Source organism: Erinaceus europaeus, chromosome 2, assembly GCF_950295315.1.
Source record: "Erinaceus europaeus chromosome 2, mEriEur2.1, whole genome shotgun sequence".
Classification (NCBI taxonomy): Eukaryota; Metazoa; Chordata; class Mammalia; order Eulipotyphla; family Erinaceidae; genus Erinaceus; species Erinaceus europaeus.
Genome location: NC_080163.1, coordinates 124,487,824 through 124,507,208, shown reverse-complemented (window position 1 = coordinate 124,507,208; position 19,385 = coordinate 124,487,824). Strand labels below are relative to the sequence as shown.

General features: G+C 37.8%; 1 protein-coding gene across 2 annotated transcripts; it reads right to left on the bottom strand.

Moving 5' to 3' along the window:
- Window positions 1-1,012: 1,012 nt before the first annotated feature.
- MPHOSPH6 (M-phase phosphoprotein 6) lies at window positions 1,013-19,030 on the bottom strand. 2 transcript variants are annotated; one of them, XM_060185112.1, is made up of 5 exons: window positions 18,751-19,030; window positions 17,441-17,553; window positions 4,263-4,353; window positions 2,120-2,214; window positions 1,013-1,749 (listed from the first exon to the last, which is right to left on the bottom strand). In XM_060185112.1, exons 2-5 carry the CDS (start codon window positions 17,548-17,550, stop codon window positions 1,617-1,619), a joined length of 429 nt encoding a protein of 142 aa, XP_060041095.1. In that variant the 5' UTR covers window positions 17,551-17,553; window positions 18,751-19,030; the 3' UTR covers window positions 1,013-1,616. The 2 variants fall into 2 exon arrangements, with proteins under 2 accessions (XP_060041095.1, XP_007538633.2); XM_007538571.3 differs by having other exon boundaries at window positions 18,673-18,825.
- Window positions 19,031-19,385: the final 355 nt, after the last annotated feature.

Sequence of the window (19,385 nt, the reverse complement as noted above, 5' to 3'; positions counted from 1 at the left end):
TAAACATCCCTGCATGTTGGTTTAGTGGTAAAATTGTCAGACTGAATTTCTGTCTTAATGGAGTCACTGTATTCTTTCCTTGGGAACCTAGATCTCCACACACCCAAAATGGAGGCACTGGGAGGAGATGAGGCAGTATCACATACCAGCTGAGTACACATTACCATGTGCAAGGACGTGGGCTTAAGCCCCAGTCCCTACTTGCTGAGGGAAAATTTCACAAGTGGTGAAGCAGTGACGCAGATGTGTCTCTTTCTCTCTCCCTACCTCTCTTCCTCTCTCAATTTCTCTGTCCTACCAAATAAAGCAATGTTTAAAAAACAAAACAAAAAAACCTGAGTGCAAGGATGTGAGTTGTCTTTGAATGGGTTATTTGATCTAATAGTATGAGGAGCCAGCCACTGTTTATTTCTGTTTAATTCTAGACCATGCAAACTGACTATAATGAGAGCAACAGGTCTACTGAGTGATTAGACTATTCTACCATTCTGCTTTAACTGCTGCTTCTGGGTGTCAGAGTATGGCAAGAAAAAAGGCCTTAAAAATTGACCCTGTTCTTTGACAGTGAAATTCACCTATCAAAAGCAATGCTGTGCATAATATCCTGGTGTTGAAAATTCGTTTTTTTTTTTTTTTGGTAAATCATCAAACTGAAGTTAAAGAACAATCAAAATCTAAAGACTCAGAGAGAGGAGGAATACATTCATTTAGTTGCTAGGAAAGTTAAATGAAGTAAGTATTTCTTAGAAGTTCCAGGTATCTATCTTCAGACAAACATATACAGATGCATGCTTAATTCCATAGGCTAATGTTCTTATATTTTGAATAAGGTTCAGAGTAGGAGATGGTGGTGATCAATTCTATGGTGCTATACTATAAGAAATCAGTGATTGTTTTGGACCCATACACAGTAATTTCTATGATCTAAACTGGAAATTCACTATTTAAATTAATGGCTGGTTTTATAATGTTACTATTGGGATAAAACTCCTATTAATGAATGAGGCTAAAGTTATTATTTGAAAGTTTATGAAAAAAGATATAACAGAACTTCAAAAAAATTATTATTGATTGAAGGCTTTAAAACAAACAAAGCATAATTCCACAAAATGACAGTGACTTGTTAACATGCAAATACTTTAGGCTGGATAGGCATGTTTGTTTTGATGAGCTTACATAAAATACATTCTTAATCTCATTGATTTTTAAATAAACTGACTTTACATGAAAATTTAAGAGTAAAATATAAACATAAGCACAATGTAAACAATGGTGCTATGAGTCAGTTCAAGGTCAGTAACTAGAGAGCTATTTTAAAAAATAAAGAAATCTGAGACTAAAAAAATCTTTAGAAGCACCATGTATCTAAGAACAATGGAAAAATCAAGGGATTAATGTCAATACTCCATATATAACATTAAGGAAAGGATGTATAACATCCATCACATATCTGTTTAAAAAACAGCATGTTTGCAATATTATACATTTCTATACAGATAGACATCACAAATTATTAAAGCATTATAGTAACTATAGAAAAACATTCAGAATGAGCTTTCAAAACAGGAAGCTAACTTTCATAAGATATCCTTGAGACAGATCTTATGGCACCTATTTTAATCTTGAGGCTTTAAGAACATCTTTTTTGCCTTAAATGGTTTTATATGTCCATTGTCATCTTCTTCATACTTGTTCCGGTCTCTCTTTTTGGCAAACTTTTTTCCAACTGTCCCCACCAATGTCTCATACCTGTTAAAAATAATATACAGCACTAGTTTAATTTCAAATAAAGGAGGTAGGAGTAAAGTCTTATCACAAAGATAAAAAAAAATGTGAAAGGGAAAAATAAAAACATTTAAAACAATAGTAAATCATTTATGAACTTCTTTACTTTTTGCTTTTGCATTATTCTAAATAAATCGGTGTGTATTTCAAAGTAAGTGCTGGAAGTAGCTCTGGGAGTCCCTAACTGCTGTCATGTGACAGATATGAATCCAGCCTAGCCATACTATAATAACAAAGTATAGTCTTCTTCCTGTTGGACTAGACTGTAAGAGGACAGGGTTGTGCCAATGAATGCTGGGCCTGGATTATAGAGCTATTCAAAGATGATGGGTACCTTCTAGCCATTTCTTCATCGGACACATCAAGTTCCAATGTTTCATCTTCAATTTCTTCTGTTTTGTTCTTAGCATTCATCTGAAGCATTAATTTCTGGAAAGTACACCAAATGCTATTAGGGCTGGAAAAAGCTAGTCAAGTGAACTGGCACCAAATGTAATTGAAGACATAGAAACTGTACAAATAGTAAAAATTTATAGGGGATCCCCTATAATGTTTTAACTTACTCCTCAGGAATTAGTACAAGTCAGCTCTGAAGTGGAGAAAAATAAAGATAAACCCCACTAAGTTAGGCTAAAGAAAAACAGAATTTAGATAGTAATTGTTATCATTACTGATAACTAAAGAAGGCACACTAGCTATATATTCTAGCAAGTGTGTGTGGAATAAATCTTCAGATTTTTCTCCACCTCTGAGCCAAATGGAAGATGTACTACAGTGAAGAGTAATTTTAAGTTCATTTTTTGGTGGTAGTGGGCAGAGAATTACTGGCTGGAAGACTGGAAGGCTAGTCCTGTCTTCCTCCCAACTAAACAGTGGAAAACCAACCCCAAGATGATCACGTGCCAGTGTTCTCTCCTATATTATTTTTTTTCTCAATGTTCTCTCCTTTATTAATTTTTTTTTTTTCTCGAGGTACCCTCTGAGTTTTAGCTTTAAAGAACATTACTGCCTTTCAGCAAGAGTGAGATGTGAGATGGAAGAAGGAAAAGCATGTGGGGAGTAGAGAGCATAATGGCTATGCAAAAAGACTCTCATGCCTGAGGCTCCCAAGTCTCAGGTTCAATACCCCACACCACCATAAAGCAGAGCTGATTAGTGCTCTGATAAGAAGGAAAGGCAGAACACATACCAGTCTAACAGTTTTTCTTTTCTTTTCTTTTCTTTTTTTTTGCTACCAGGGTTATCCTGGGACTAGATGCCTGCTTGGAACACACCACTCTAGGCAACTGTATTTTTTTGTTTGTTTGTTTTCCTAATTCATTTGATAGGTCAGAGAAACTGAAAAGGGGAGAAAACTATAGGAAAAGAGAAAGACAAACACCTGCAGCCCTGCTTCATTGCTCATGACACTTCCCCCTACAGGTGGGATTGAACCTAGGTCCCTGAGCATGGCAATATATTTGCTCAACCAGGTGAGCCATCACCTAGCCCTCAACTAGTTTTTCAGAGTAGGCTGGGAAGACAGCATAATGTTTACATAAAAGACTTTCATGCCTGAAGCTCTGAGGTCCCAGCCTCAGTGCCCTGGTTAAAAAAACAAACAAAAGAACAAAACAATTTAATAATAATTAAAAAAAAATCAATGTTAGGAGGACTGAAGTTTCAGAAGCATAAGCTCTGTGAAGGCAGACTGCAGTTGGGACCAGGAACTTAAAACCAAGTCTTTGTGCATGGTAAAGCATGTGATCAACAAGATGTGACACTACCTAGCCCAGGTTTTAATATGAGATAGATGAGGCTAAGCAGTGGCATATCTAGTTGATCACATACTTTGCCATGCACAAAGACCTAGTTTCAAGTCCCTTGTCTCAACCTACTGGGGGAAAGCTTCATTAGCAGAAACAGTGCTGTGGATATTCTCTCCCGTTCTACCTCCCCTTCCCTCTTGATTTGTGTCTCTGTGTAATAAATAAATATTCGTTAAATAAAGGTCTGTGACTCTACAAACCCAAGGAAAAATCAAATGAACAGTTCCCTTATAAGGTGAGTATCTTTCTAAAAAACTTTCCAAAGGATACACTTAAAAAAATCTATTTATAAGACTGATTAAACGTCCATTAGAGTAAAATTATAAAAATTTTAAGTAAGATTTTTTTTATCAGGCAAGATACATTTAGGGATTGAGAAAATAATTTCTTTTGATAACAGTGTTCTATGAATAAAATTTAATGTCCCTATAAGACAGGATCTAAAATTCTAACATACTGGCAACTGTCAGGGACTGTATATTGTTATATTAAACTACCTACTCAATTCTACCATAAAACTAGACTGCAATGCTTGCAATTCCTTTAAATAGCTATAGCAATATTTCAAGACTTATTAACACTACTTGGTGGGTAAAAACCTAAACCCAATTATTAGCAGACTGAATTCAACTGGAAAGTTTTCCAACAAGAAGCAACTGTATTTAATACCTCAACCTCAGGATTAAATCCTTTGAATGACATTCTTCCATAGAGAAGATCTTCACATAACAAGAAACTCTGCTCTTCTATTATGAAGCTCCTAGATGGGAAAATGACCCAGTATTAATAGCCTACCTATTTATAACAAAACATTGCAAATAAAAGTTAATATTTCAAATAAAAAGTTAATCTCATGGTTCTAAAATACAGTAAAATAAGAACTGTTTAATTTGTCCGGCAGAGGCATTAGGAGACAAGAGCTGAAGCCGGATGCACAGTCCTGCCTAAAGACTACATTTTAATTTGCATAAATACTTACTCTAGAGACCCAATATAAAATAAGCTGAACTCTCTAAAACTTGTGCTATGTTTCCTTGACACTCAGACTCATCAACTTCTTATTAAATACCAAGAAATTATAGTCATGGATGACAGATCCTAGATGACACAAGGAGGATGGAATTTATTATAAGCAGACCAGGTATTTCTCTGAATCAGAGAAAGCTAGATAAGCAGAAACAGAAAATAGGCAGATCCCAAAATATCCTAGTAGGAGATTGCCAAAAGGTATCATTAAAAAGGCCTATCCTATCCTGCCCTGGAAACAGGAGGCAGGTGTGGATATTTCAAGTTTTCAAAAGTGATTTTGCTCTAAATCATCAGTTTATGACCCCAATCTTATGTCAGCAAATCTTTAATTTCTTAAGGAAGAAATTAAAATGTTTCTAGAAACCAATGAAAATAAAGACACAAGCTATCAAAATATTTGGGACATAGCTAAGGCAGTACTGAAAGGGCAGTTCTAGCAAAACACACACAACACACACATACACACATTAAGAAACAAAGAAAAAGCTCAAGGAAACAACCTGATTGTACACCTTAAAGACTTAGAAAAAGAAAAAAAAAACGAACAAAGGAATCCTAAAGCAACCAGAAGGACTGAAATAACTAAAAACATCAAAATTACTAAACAACATCAAATAACTAAAAAACATCAAAAATAAAAGAATGATAAAAAAAAATCAGTGAAGTTAAATGTTGGTTCTTCTAAAGAGTAAACAAAATTGACAAACCCTGAGCCAGACTCACTAAACAAAGAGGGAGAAGACTCAAATAGGATTGTAAATGAAAGAAGAGATATCACAACAGGTCCCACAGAAATCCAATATATCATGTGAAGCTTCTATGAACAACTATATGTCACCAAGCTAGAGAACCTAGAAGAAATGGATGAGTTCCTAGATAAAATCAAAGAGGAACCAGAAAATATGAATAGGCCAATCACAGCCAAAGAAACTGAAACAGTATCAAAAACCTTCCCAAGAATAAATGTCTTGGACCAGAAAGTTTTACAAATGAATTCTACAAAACCTTCAAGAAAGAGTTATTACCTTAGGGCTGGGCAGTGGCACACCTGGTTAAGTGTAAATGTTACAATGCACACCTGGTCCCCACCTGCAGGGGGAAAACTTTGTGAGTGGTGAAGCAGTGCTGCAGATTGTCTGTCTCTCCCCGTCTTTCTTTCTGCTTTCCCTCTTGATTTCTGGCTGTCTCTTATCCAATAAATAAAGATAATAAAAATAAATAAATAAAAAGAGTTAATACCTCTACTTTTTTTTTCTTGCCTCCAATTATTGCTGGGGCTCAGTGCCTGCATTACGAATCCACTGTTGCTGGAGGCCATTTTTCCCCATTTTTGTTGCCCTTGTTATTATTATTGTTGTAATTGCTGCCATTGTTGCTGGATAGGACAGAAAGAATGAGAGAAGAGGGGAAGACAGAGAGGGGGAAAGAAAGACACCTGCAGACCTGCTTCACCACTTATGAAGTGAACCCCTGCAGGTGGGGAGTCAGGGGCTTGAAGCAGGATCCTTATGCCAGTCCTTGCTCTTTGCGCCATATGCGCTTAACCCACTGTGCTACTGCCTGGCCCCCAATACCTCTACTTTTAAAGCTCTTCCAAGTGACTGAAGACACAGGATTACTTCTTTCCAGCTTCTATGAAGCCAACATAACCCTGATACCAAAAGTAGAGAGGGACATAACAAAAAAAGAAAACTACAGACCAGACCAGGTCCTGGAACCTGATGGCAGAAGATCATCTAGTGGTGGTTGTATTGTTATGTGGAAAACTGGTAAATGTTATGCATGTACAAATTACTGTAGATTATAAACCATTAATCCCCCAATAAGAGATTTTAAAAAACCTACAGATCAATATCTGATGAATATAGACACTAAAATATTTAACAAAATTCTAGCCAACTGGATACAACAGTATTAAAAAGATTGTGCATCATAACCAGGTGGAGTTTATCCCAGGGATACAGGGTTGGTTTAATATATGTAAACCAATCAACGTGACCCACCATAACAATAAAAGCAAGACCAAAAACCACATGATTATCTCATAGATGCAGAGAAAGCTTTCAACAAAATACAACACCCCTTCAATATCAAAACACTACAAAAATGGGAATAGATGGAAAACTCCTCAAGACAGTGGAGTCCATATATAGGGCACATAAAGCCAACATCATATTCAATGGTGCAAAGTGGAATCATTCCCCCTCAGATCAATTATTAGACAAGGCTGTATACTATCACCACCACTACACAGTGTTGGAAGTTTTTGTCATAGCCATCAGGTAAGAGAAAGGACTTAAAGGGATACAGATAGGAAGAGAAGTCAAACTCTCACTATTTGCAGATATGCTAGTATAAATAGAAAAACCTAAAGAATCCAGAAGGAAGCTCTTGGAAATTATCAGGCAATATAGTAAGGGTCAAGCCACAAAATTAACATTCAAAAGTTGATGGCATTCCTCTATGAAAACACCAATTAGAAGAAATCCAGAAATCAATCCCTTTTATTGTAACAACAAAAATAATATAATATCTAGGAATAAATCTAATAAAAGAAGTGAAAGACCTGTATACTGAAAATTATGAGTCACTATTCAAGGAAATAGAAAGATACAAAGAAGTGGGTTAGACGAATTAACATTATCAAAGTGAGTATCTACTCAGAGCCATATACAAATGTAATGCCACCCCCATCAAGATCCCACCCAAGTTTTTTTAGAATAGAGCAAAAGATACAAATGTTTATCTGGAACCAGAAAATACCTAGAATTACCAAAACAATCTTGAGAAGAAAAACACAACCAGAGGCATCATATTCCCAGATATCAAAACTGAAACTGCTTGGTACTGGGACACAAACTGATACATTGGACAGTGGAACAGAATTGAGAGCCCAGAAATAAGCCCCCATACTTATGGACATCTAATTTTTGACAAAGATGCCCAGACTATTAAACGAGGAAAGGGGAGTCTCTTCAACAAATGGTGTTGGAAAAATTGGGTTGAAAGAAACTGAACCACTATATTTCACCAAACACAAAAGTAAACTCCAAATGGAACAAGGATTTGGATGGCAGGCCATAAACTATCAAATATTTAGAAGAAAATATTGGCAGAACCCATTTCCATATGAAATTTAAAGGCATCTTCAATTATATGAATCCAATTATGAAGAAGACTAAAACAAAAATAAACCAATGGGACTACATCAAATTAAAGAGCTTCTACACAGCAAATAATACCACCACCCAAACAAGAGAAACCCTTACAGAATGGGACGTCTTTACATGCCATACATCTGATAAGAGGCTAATAACCAAAATATATAAAGAGCTCACCAAACTCAGCAACAAAAAAAGTGACCCCATTCAAAAATAGTGAGAGGATATGAACAGAATATTCACTACAGAAGAGATCCAAAAGGGCAACAAACATGAAAAAAATGCTCCAAGTCATTGATGGTCAGATAAATGCAAATGAAGACAACGAGATACCACGTCACTCCGGTGAGAATGTTATACATCAGGAAAGGTAGCAACAACAAATGCTGGAGAGGTTGTGAGAACCCTCCCCATCACTTTTGGTGGGAATGTAATTTGGTCCAACCCCTATGGAAAGCAGTCTGGAGAACCCTCAGCAGGCTAGAAACAGGCCTACCTTATGACCATGCAATTTCTCTCCTGAGCTTATATCCTAAGGAACTACACACACCCACCCCAAAAGATCTGTGTATACCTATGTCCATAGCAGCACAATTTGTGAGGTGAATGTGATAACCACTATACTATGGAAACTGCAGTAGCAGCACAATTTGTAATAGTCCAAACCAAGAAGCAACCCAGGTGTCCAATAACAGATGAGTGGCTGAGTAAGTTGTGATACACACACACACACACACACACACAAAATGTAATACTACTCCGCTATTAAAAGTGGTGAACTCATCTTCTTCACTCCATCCTGGAGAGTGAAGAAATCATGTTAAATGAGCTAAGTCAGAAACAAAATAATGAATATGGGATGATCCCACTCATAGAAGTTAAAGAGCAAGATCAGAAGGGAAAACACTAAGCAAAACTTAGGACTGGAGTTGGTGCATTGCACCAAAGTAAAAGACTCTTGGGTGGGGAGGAAGGTTCAGGTCCTGGAACAGGATAGCTGAGGAGGACCTAGTGGGGGTTGAATCGTATGTGGAAAACTGGGAAATATTATGCATGCACAAAGTTTTATATTTTACTGTTAACTATAAGCCATTCATTCCCCAATAGATTAAAAAAAAAAGAACAGTTAATAAGAAAAAAGAAATTAAAAAAATGGTGAATTCAGCTTTTTCACCTCATCTTGGATGGAGCTTGAAGGAATCATGAGACTGCCCAGAAAGAGAAGGATGGATATGGGATATCACTTATACACAGAAGTTGAAAAATAAGAACAGAAGGGAAAAAACAAAGCAGAACTTGGACTGGAGATTATGTATTGCACCAAAGTAAAAGACTCTGGTATGGGGGGCAGTGTTCAGGTCTTGGAACATGATGACAGAGGAGGACATGGGGGGGGATTAGCTTGTTATGTAGAAAACTGGGAAATGTTACACATGTACAAACTACTGAATTTTACTGTCAACTGTAAGCCACTGATTCACCCAATATAGAAAAAAAAAAGATAATTCTATTCCTCTATGTAAAGGGATCATTGGCACCAAACCATCCTTCCTATGCAACCAACAATAAAACAAGCTAAAATGGAAACAGTGAACAGGTCAAAGCATTGTAATATTTGAGAGAAGGTAACCAAATGACATGAGCTCCCTGAAAAATAGTTACTATAAAATTAGTGGATTAAAGACAACAAAAATTTATGGTCTCACAATTCTGGAAGTCTGAGTTAGTGGAAATACACATTGGATCAGGGCCAGGTGGTGGTGCACCTGTTTGTGTGCACATTATAATGCACAAGGACCTGGGTTCAAGCCCTCCAGTTCCCATCTGCAGGGGGGAAGCTTTGTGAGTGGCGAAGCAGTGCTGCTGGTGTCTGTCTCCTCTTCTAACTCCCCTTCCCTATGGTTTTCTGGATGTCTCTATTCAATAAATAATTAAAAATAAAAATGCATTGAATCCGTGTCAAGGTATCTGGTAGAGCTGCACTCTTTGCCTTCCCAGCTTCTGTCAGAAGCCCGTATTAATTGGTTTGTCAATGTGTCATTTTAGCCTATGATTGGATCTTTTAAGTCATACTATCTTTTCCTCTGTATGCATGAGATGTCTATCTGCCTGACTATGAGGATATACGTGACTGCATTTAAGATCCATAATAATCTCCTGATCTGAAAATCTTCAATTTATCACAATACAAAGTCAATTTTGCTATATAAGGCAATACCCACAGATTATAGAAATAGGAGCCTGAACATTAGATGGAAAGTATGCTTCATTCTACCATACCTGGGAGAGAAAATATATTCTGGAATTTCTATTGAGAAAAAAAAGGCCTTGCATAATGCAAGAAAATATTTGAGTTGTGTCTAGTCAGAGTTTAATGATTAACCTGAATAACCTGTGACAACAGAAAGATCAATTTAGGAGAACCAATCCAGCCCCAGAGTAAAGGTCAAAAAAACCCCCACCTCTAACAAAAACATGCACTCAAACTATGGTGGTTATCATTGGTAGAATAGAAGCACAGAAGTTTGGTGATGGGTGTGGCATGGAACTATAGCTTGTAGTCCAACAATCTTGTAAACCACTATTAATCATAAATAAACATGGTTTGGGGGGGATGACAACAAAGAAACAAACAAAACCAGGCACTCAAGTTCATGGATATGTAAATTAACTGCCAAAGCATTACAATGGAGTACAGCACCATGGATGTTGAGAGTGGTGCTGTAGTCTCTTAAGGATACAGAATAAGCATTGGGCCAGGAAGGGTGTTCAGTTATTACGTGTGCACACACACAAACATGAATACCATATGGGGGTTATCTGAGAAATGTAAGGTTATTTTAATGTCCACTAATGAAGGGAAGACTGATGAGATAATCATCTCTTCAAAAATTATCTGCCAGGGGTGGGGAGAGGGAAGGGAAATAAGGGCATGATGCACCCATCTGACTGCAGTTACCAGAAAAAAGGACCAAGGTTCAAGCCCCTACTCCCTACTTGCAGTGGAGAAGTGGTGGATTCATTGTACAAACATTGAGCCCTAGTGAACTCTGATGGTGACAATAAAAAAAAAAAAATCTAACAAAACTAAAACATAATTTACAAAAATCCTCTGGAAAAGAGAAAATAAAATCTCATGCTAATAAAGAACATCTATAAGTATGAAAATATTCACCACTTTATGTTTAACAGCAAGAAAATGTTTTTCTTCCACATAAGAATGCAAAGATGTTTGTTGTTATTGCACTGGAGATTCTTGACAATGAAATAAAGCAAAAGTTAAAGGGCCCTTTCTTTTTTAGATGAAACCTATGGTGATAACTGATATTTTATTTATTTTAGAGACAGAGAGGAAGACAGAATAAAAGAAAGTGACTACAGTACCAAAGCTTCCTTCAATGTAGTGGGGGCTGGGCTCAAACCTGGATTATACACATGGACAAGTAGTACACTGTCAAAGTGAGCTATTTTGACTATCCAATTTCCGCTATTTTATAATGAAAGCAGTTCATATCCGGAATATCTATTCAAGTCACTCGAAGGAATATTTTCCATTTATGTTAAGATTAGGTAGATATTAAAAATGTAAGGCAGACCAATAATTATTAATAGTTCACTGATGTTTCTTTGTATACTTCAACCAAAAGCATACAACAGGCTGATGTAGTTAAAAGAATCCAGCTGTTAACCCAGACTTGCAAAATTGTAGAAACAATGCCATTCTTTGTGCTGTTTTCTGTCTCAGAACAGTTTATTTTTCATGCTAAATGTTATTTATGCTAACATGCAATGAGGTTTTTTTAATGAACATTTAAAAATTGTTTTAATTTCTTTACAATAAATATCACCATGATATAAGCCACACAAAGAAAATCTCCCTAGAAGTTCTAAGTAATAATTAAAAAATGTGAACAAGGCCAGGGGAAAGAGCTCAGTTGTTACACAGAGTATTTGCAGGCAAGAGGTTCAAGATTCAATCCCTGTTGGAACAAATAGCCGGAATTGAGTGGTGCTCCGATAAAAAGAGGAAAGGAAAGGGAAAACAAGTAAAATGGTTCTTCTTTTTTAAATAAAACCTTTATTTATTTGGTAGACACAGCCAGAAATTGAGAGGGGCACGGGTAATAGAGGAGAGAGAGAGAGAGAGAGACACCTGCAACACTGCTTCACCACTCGTAAGCTTTCCCCCTGCAGATGTGGCCAGGGACTCAAACCTGGGTCCTTGTGCACTGTAACATGCGCTCTCAACCAAGTGCACCACAACCCGGCCCCCAAGGTTATTAAATCTCAAGATTTTGACAACTTCTGTTGCTTAGGCTTATCTCATTTCTTCAGGACTGCCTCTCTCTAGAGAACATGAAATCAGGATTAAGGTACACATTCTTTTTTTTTTTTTTTTTTTTTAAAGATTTTGTTTATTTATTAATGAGAGGAGACAAAGAACCAGACATCTCTCTGGTACATGTGTTGCCAGAGATCAAACTCTGGACCTCAAGCTTGAAAGTCCATTGCTTTATCCACTGCGAAACTCCTGGACCACAAGGTACATATCCTAAAAAAAAATTTTTTTTTTCCAAATTTTATTTTGAGAAACACTGACCAACACAACATTGACATATGTAGTACCAAGGAATAAACCATGGGCTTCAGGTATACAAGTTCTAGATTTTACCTTCTGAGTCATTTCCCATCCCACTCAATCACACATTCTCCTTAACTTTTTGCTCAGTCTGTTCCGTAAGTTGGGACTCCCTTTTATCTGATAAATTTAACTCCTAGGGATAAGCATCTTATACTATAGGTTTCTTGGGAACATATTGGAACAGTTTCATGCAAAAGTTCTTTTGGGCAGTGCTGTTCCTTCTAGGTAAATGAGGATAGCAGTGTTGAGCAAAGGGTTAAGTTGATTTGTGATGTGGCTACACTAAGGCTTCAACCCCTATGAAAAGCTCTGGGATAAGGATAGCACAAGAAGAGGTAACATAGATAGATCCTCATTTGAAATCCTCACATTTTAGTCAAAGGAAAATGGGTCCCCTGGGAGGCAGTGTGATTAATTTACAGCTTGATACATCTGATGTTATTGTGGCCAACACTTAAGACTTCCAGAGCACATACACAATGAAATCTCCAATTCTGCGGATAGTATTAATCATCTGGAATAATTCAGATTAAGAAATTACCCATGAATTCCTCCAGATCAACTTCCCAGGAGTTCTCCCACCCTAAGTCCAGTGAACCTGACCTGAAATACATGCAATGGCTATCTTGCTGTGGGGCTACTTTGGGCTGGCTATGCTCTCAAGGATGGCAGCAGCTCTTTCGTAGAATGCTTTCTACAGATTCTACTTTCTCTTTTCATAGGGCCTGTAGTGAAAATTATTCTAAGTAAACTAGAATGTATTGCACTATCCTTTGGCAGCTGCTCTGTTCCTCATTCCTTGGTAGTTACTCGATATAAAATTTGTTGGGAGGTGCTAAGTCAAGGGTAGAGTCCCAATGATTAAAATTAGCGACCCTATCAATAGATGCAGAGAAAGCCTTTGACAAAATACAACATCTCTTTATGATGAAAACACTACAAAAAATGGGAATAGATGGAAAATTCCTGAAGATAGTGGAGTCTATATATAGCAAACCTACAGCCAACATCATACTCAATGGTGAAAAACTAGAAGCATTTTCCCTCAGATCAGGTAATAGACAGGGATGCCCACTACCACCATTATTATTCAACACAGTGTTGGAAGTTCTTGCCATAGCAATCAGGCAGGAGCAAGGAATTAAAGGGATACAGATTGGAAGAAAAGAAGTCAAACTCTCCCTATTTGCAGATGACATGATAGTATACATAGAAAAACCTAAGGAATCCAGCAAGAAGCTTCTGGAAATCATCAGGCAATACAGTAAGGTATCAGGCTATAAAATTAACATTCCAAAGTCAGTGGCATTTCTCTATGCAAACAGGAAGAAGTTGAAATCCAGAAGGTGTTAGGCTAAATAATTAACATTCAAAAGTTAGTGGCATTCCTCTATGCAAACACTAAGAAGTTGAAATCCAGAAGTTGAATAGGAAATCAATTCCTTTTACTACAGCCACAAAAACAATAAAATATCTAAGAATAAACCTAACCAAAGAAGTGAAAGTCTTGTATACTGAAAATTATGAGTCATTACTCAAGGAAATTGAAAAACACACAAAGAAGTGGAAAGATATTCCATGTTCATGGGTTGGAAAAATTAACATCATCAAAATGAATATACTACCCAGAGCCATATATAAATTTAATGCTATTCCCATCAAGATCCCAACCACATTTTTTAGGAGAATAGAAAAAATGCTACAAATGTTTATCTGGAACCAAAAAAGGCCTAGAATTGCCAGAACAATCTTGAGAAGAAAGAACAGAACTGGAGGCATCACACTCCCAGATCTCAAACTGTATTATAGGGTCGTTGTCATCAAAACTGCTTGGTACTGGAACATGAATGGACACACTGACCAGTGGAATAGAATTGAGAGCCCAGAAGTAAGCCCCCACACCTATGGACATCTAATCTTTGACAATGGTGCCCAGACTATTAAATGGGGAAATCAGTCTCTTCAACAAATGGTGTTGGAAAAAACAGGTTGAAACATGCAGAAGAATGAAACTGAACCATTCTATTTCACCAAATACAAAAGTAAATCTCAAGTGGATCAAGGACTTGGATGTTAGACCAGAAACTATCAGATACTTAAGAGGAAAATATTGGCAGAACTCTTTTCCGCCTAAATTTTATTTTTTAACATTTCTTTATATATATTCCCTTTTGTTGCCCTTGTTGTTTTATTGTTGTAGTTGTTGTTATTGATGTCGTTGTTGTTGGATAGGACAAAGAGAAATGGAGAGAGGAGGGGAAGACAAAGAAGGGGAAAGACAGACACCTGCAGACCTACTTCACTGCCTGTGAAGTGACTCCCCTGCAGGTGGGGAGCCAGGGCTCGAACCAGGATCCTTAAGCTGGTCCTTGCGCTTTGTGCCACTTGCACTTAACCCGCTGCGCTACCACCGGACTCCCTCCGCCTAAATTTTAAAGACATCTTCAATGAAACGAATCCAATTACAAAGAAGATTAAGGCAGGCATATGCCTATGGGATTACATCAAATTAAAAAGCTTCTGCACAGCAAAAGAAACTACAACCCAAACTAAGAGAACCTTCACAGAATGGGAGAAGATCTTTACATGCCATACATCAGACAAGAGGGTAATAATCAGACTATATAAAGAGCTTGCCAATCTCAACAAGACAACAAATAACCCCATCCAAAAATGGGGGGAGGACATGGACAGAATAATCAACACAGCAGAGATCCAAAAGGTCGAGAAACACATGCAATACCTCTCCTGGGGATATATCCTAAGGAACCCAACACACTCATCCTAAAAGATCTGTGTACACATATGTTCTTGGCAGCACAATTTGTAATAGCCAAAACCTGGAAGCAACCCAGGGGTCCAACAACAGATGAGTGGCTGAGTAAATTGTGGTATATATACACAATGGAATACTACTCAGCTGTAAAAAATGGTGACTTCACCGTTTTTAGCCAATCTTGGATGGACCTTGAAAAATTCATGTTAAGTGAAGTAAGTTAGAAACAGAAGGATGAATATGGGATGATCTCACTCTCAGGCAAAATTTGAAAAACAAGATTAGAAGAGAAAACACAAGTAGAACCTCAACTGGAATTGGTTGCACCAAACCAAGACTCTCGGTTGGGGAGCGGGGTGGAGATACAGATCCAAGAATGTCAGAGGACCTAGTGGGGATTGTATATGGAAAACTGGGAAATGTTATGCATGTACAAACTATTGTATTTACTGTCGAATGTAAAACATTAATTCCCCAATAAAGAAATTTTAAAAATAAAATAAAATTAGTGACCCCAGAGACCCCTAGCTACTTTCATCAAAGGGGAAAACATTTTCTGGCTATGAGCCAAGAAGCAGGCCATTATTTAAATACAGACACACTGGTATTTTGATCTTGAATTTCCAGTTCCTAGAACTGTGAGAAACAAATCTCTGTTGTTTATAACTTACCCAGTGTAAGTCATTTGTTATAGTAGACTAAATGGATTGAAACATTTACCACTCCAGGAAAGGAATATAATGGTTATTTTTCTGAGAATAATATGTCCTCTGGTGAGGGCAGGGGTAAAGAAAAACAAAAAGATGTATTTTGTCGCCAACTTTAAATAAAATTTAATTAAAACATTTGGTGTACCTTGCACAAACTTAGCCAAAGCATACAATTAAATTATGGCTCCTCACTATAATTCACTTTGTATACCTCTCCTTTCAAATCCATACCACTTCTGGAATTATCATCTCTTTCTTCACTAATATCATGTTTACTCTTTTTGAGTAAAAATTAAGTGTCAAAAAAATAAAGTATATTCTGTCCACTACTCAGGTTGGGACACACTTACTATCTTTAGAGAATACCTAACCTTACTATATATATGGAATATTAAATCTTGAAATAAGAAACAAACTATATGGTGCAGAAAGTGTGATAAAAGATAAAGGAAAATAACTCTCAATCACTTGACAGTTTAAGTAAAACTATCAAACATATATACATACTACTTAGTAAGGCAAGAAACACATCAAGGAGAAATGATAGTTTCCAAAAACTTTATAGATAATGGTTGCTGTAGAGCCATTACTCCTAGTCACAATTATTATTATTTTAAATATTATTATTATTATTATTTTTTGGATAGAGAGAAACTGAAAGGAAAGGGGGGAGATACAGAGGGATAGATACTTGCAGCACTTCTTTACCTCTTGTGAAGCAGTTCTCTAAAGACTGGGATCAGGGCCTTGAAACTGTAATGTGAACTTGTGAACTGTAATGTATGCACTCAACTATGTGCACCACTATGCAGCTCCAACTTCACAATTATTTATCAAGCACTTAGCAAGCTTTAGAGGTGGAAGAGTAAAGGTCTAGTCTGGATTTCTAGCTTCAGCAATAACTGGGTAGGTGGCTCTAGGCAAATTATCCTCTTGAGCTTCAGTTTCTCCTCAACTAAGAGATGGATGGAAAGATACTAGATAGCTTTTAAGTTTGCTAAGAGAATGGAATAATTAAGCGATGCCAAAGTGCTTCACCCAATTTTTTGCATGTATTAGACTCAAATATACTTGATATTTTGAGTAGTAAAAATTTCTAAAAAGGGAGAATGGAGAGCTTCCCACCTGCTTTTAAGAAGCTCAATTGTTAAGAACATAGAATTTTACAACAAGGGCAACAAAAGGGAATAAATAAATAAATACTTAAAAAAAACCCCAAAAAACAGAACATAGAATTTGTGTACCTGAGGATCCAGAGGCCCCAGGTTAAATTCCTGGTACCACAGTATGGCAGAGTCAAGCAGTGCTCCACTCTACCTTTCTATCTCATAATATATAAATCTTAAAAAAAAAAAAGAGAGAAATGTAAACATGTATAAACCCTCCTTCATATATGTAATTTTAGAGAACTATTTACAAGGTTATCTCATGAAACATACTATTTTACCCAACTTTATGCCACTGCAATGAAGAGGCACAGAGGTCTATCTGAATGTCCAACAGTCATTACAGTAATCTAATAAACCTACTCTTTTTCTTTAAGTTCTGGCAAGTCCAAGTACCAGTGTTCATCACTAATAATTTTCTTTTCCTCCTCTTCTAGTTGTTTTTTGGTTTCTGAATCCAGTCCCCTCTGCATAAACTGTCAAAACAAACAAAAATTAGCATTATCAACAATTAGCATTCTGGGAGATGAGAGGTTTTATCTATGTGACAACTGTACCGTAAACCATTAATTCCCCCCCCCCCATAAAGTATGTGTATATGTGTGTGTGTGTGTGTCTATTAACATTCCCACTTACAAGTTCAGGAAAACTCAGAATGACTTTATTCTTTTCTTGCTCCCCCTCATTTCTCCAGGAATCCCATTTCATGACTGAAAGTGGGACTGCAGTGACTAAGCAGCTTAGCTCTATCCTTGACAATGTCATACTGGAGAGGAAGGCGTCTGTCAGAACACCTAAGAATGTGATGGCTTAGGAGGTGGCACAATGGATAGCGTTAGACTCTGAAGTCTGAGGTCCTAAATTTGGTCCTTAGCATCACATGTGATAGAGTGATGCTCTGGTTTTGTATTTCTCCTCCCCCTCCTCTTTCATACAATAAATAAGAACTTCTAGTTGGTCTTTGACTACAAGCTTTCTCTTGCTGGGCCTCTTACCAGTATATTCTCCACAAGACAGTTATGGTGATCTTTAGAATTAAGCACAGCTGTTGATACTGTTTCCCTTGCTCAAGAACTTCTCATTGCTCACAAAAGAAAAGGGGGGGGCACCCTTAATGTGATCTAAAATTCCCTGCAGGCTATGACCAGTGCCTATTTCCTAGGGTAATTTTTTTTTTGCTATTTGCATTCCAGATACACTGAAATACTTTTCTTGTTGGAAATCTGTATTTCTTGTTTCTTCCTTTTGCCACTCACACTTCTAAATTAGTGTTCCTCTCAGTTTATGTCTCTATGCCTGCCCTCTCTTCTGTTTCTACCACTTTCCCCAGAAACCCAAGTAAGTTCTCTGGGTTTAACTAGTACTCTCGTAGTCAGTTCGTATCCTAACTGCTTGCTTAAATGTCTGTTTCTTCGGTCCCACCGATTATGGAAGGACCCGAGAGGTTTAAATCCTGGTTCCTACCCTAGAGCCGAGGAGACAACAAAATGAACGCGAGGGCCCTTTGTATCCTCTGCACATTCAGATAGGCTCAAGCTGCCTCGACCCAGAGCCCCCGCCGCCCAGCCAGACTCCCCTACAAGTCGTCCCATCACCTTCATGCGCAACAAATTCTTGGACAATTTAGTTTTGCGCTCCGCCGCCATGGTAGCTCCAGTTTTCCGCTGCATTACTTCACTAGTTGCGCCGCGCACGCGCGCTGCTTGCGGAGGGACGTTGTCTGACGTCACGCGCACGTCTCCTGCCACGTTGGCCCCGCCCCTGTTTTTTTTCTCGCTTCTTCAGGACTCGGCTCAAAAGAGAAAAGCTGGTCTGGCTGGTCGCCGCAGGTGGGCGCGTGTGAGTGAGAGAAGCCGAGAGGAACACTGCATAAAGGCCGCCAAGGAGTGGGCTGACTCTGTGGCTGTTTCCGTCAGCTGCCTTCATCAAAGGCCGCTGCCGGGCCTCTGGGCGCTGACTGGTGACGCGCTTCTCTGACGCGGCCGCCCCGCCCCCGCCGCGTGGCGCCCTGGGTGCAAGCCGGCTGCTAGCCCCACAGGTTACAAAACAGGGTTGCGGGCTTCTTATGCTCGGTGTCGCTTTAGGTATACTGGTTCCTTTGTATACTCCTCATAACCCAGTGGGTTGGTACTCTCTTCATACCCTGTGTTACAACTGAGTAAACTGAGGTGTAGGATAGTTTCTTAAAAGTTAAAGAGTGAGTACAGTGGGTAGAAATTCAGGCAGTCTGGCTTCAGAATATTCTGGAAACTTGTAAAATTCACTCATTATTAACGTCACTAACATAAATGTTAACTATTAGTATTAA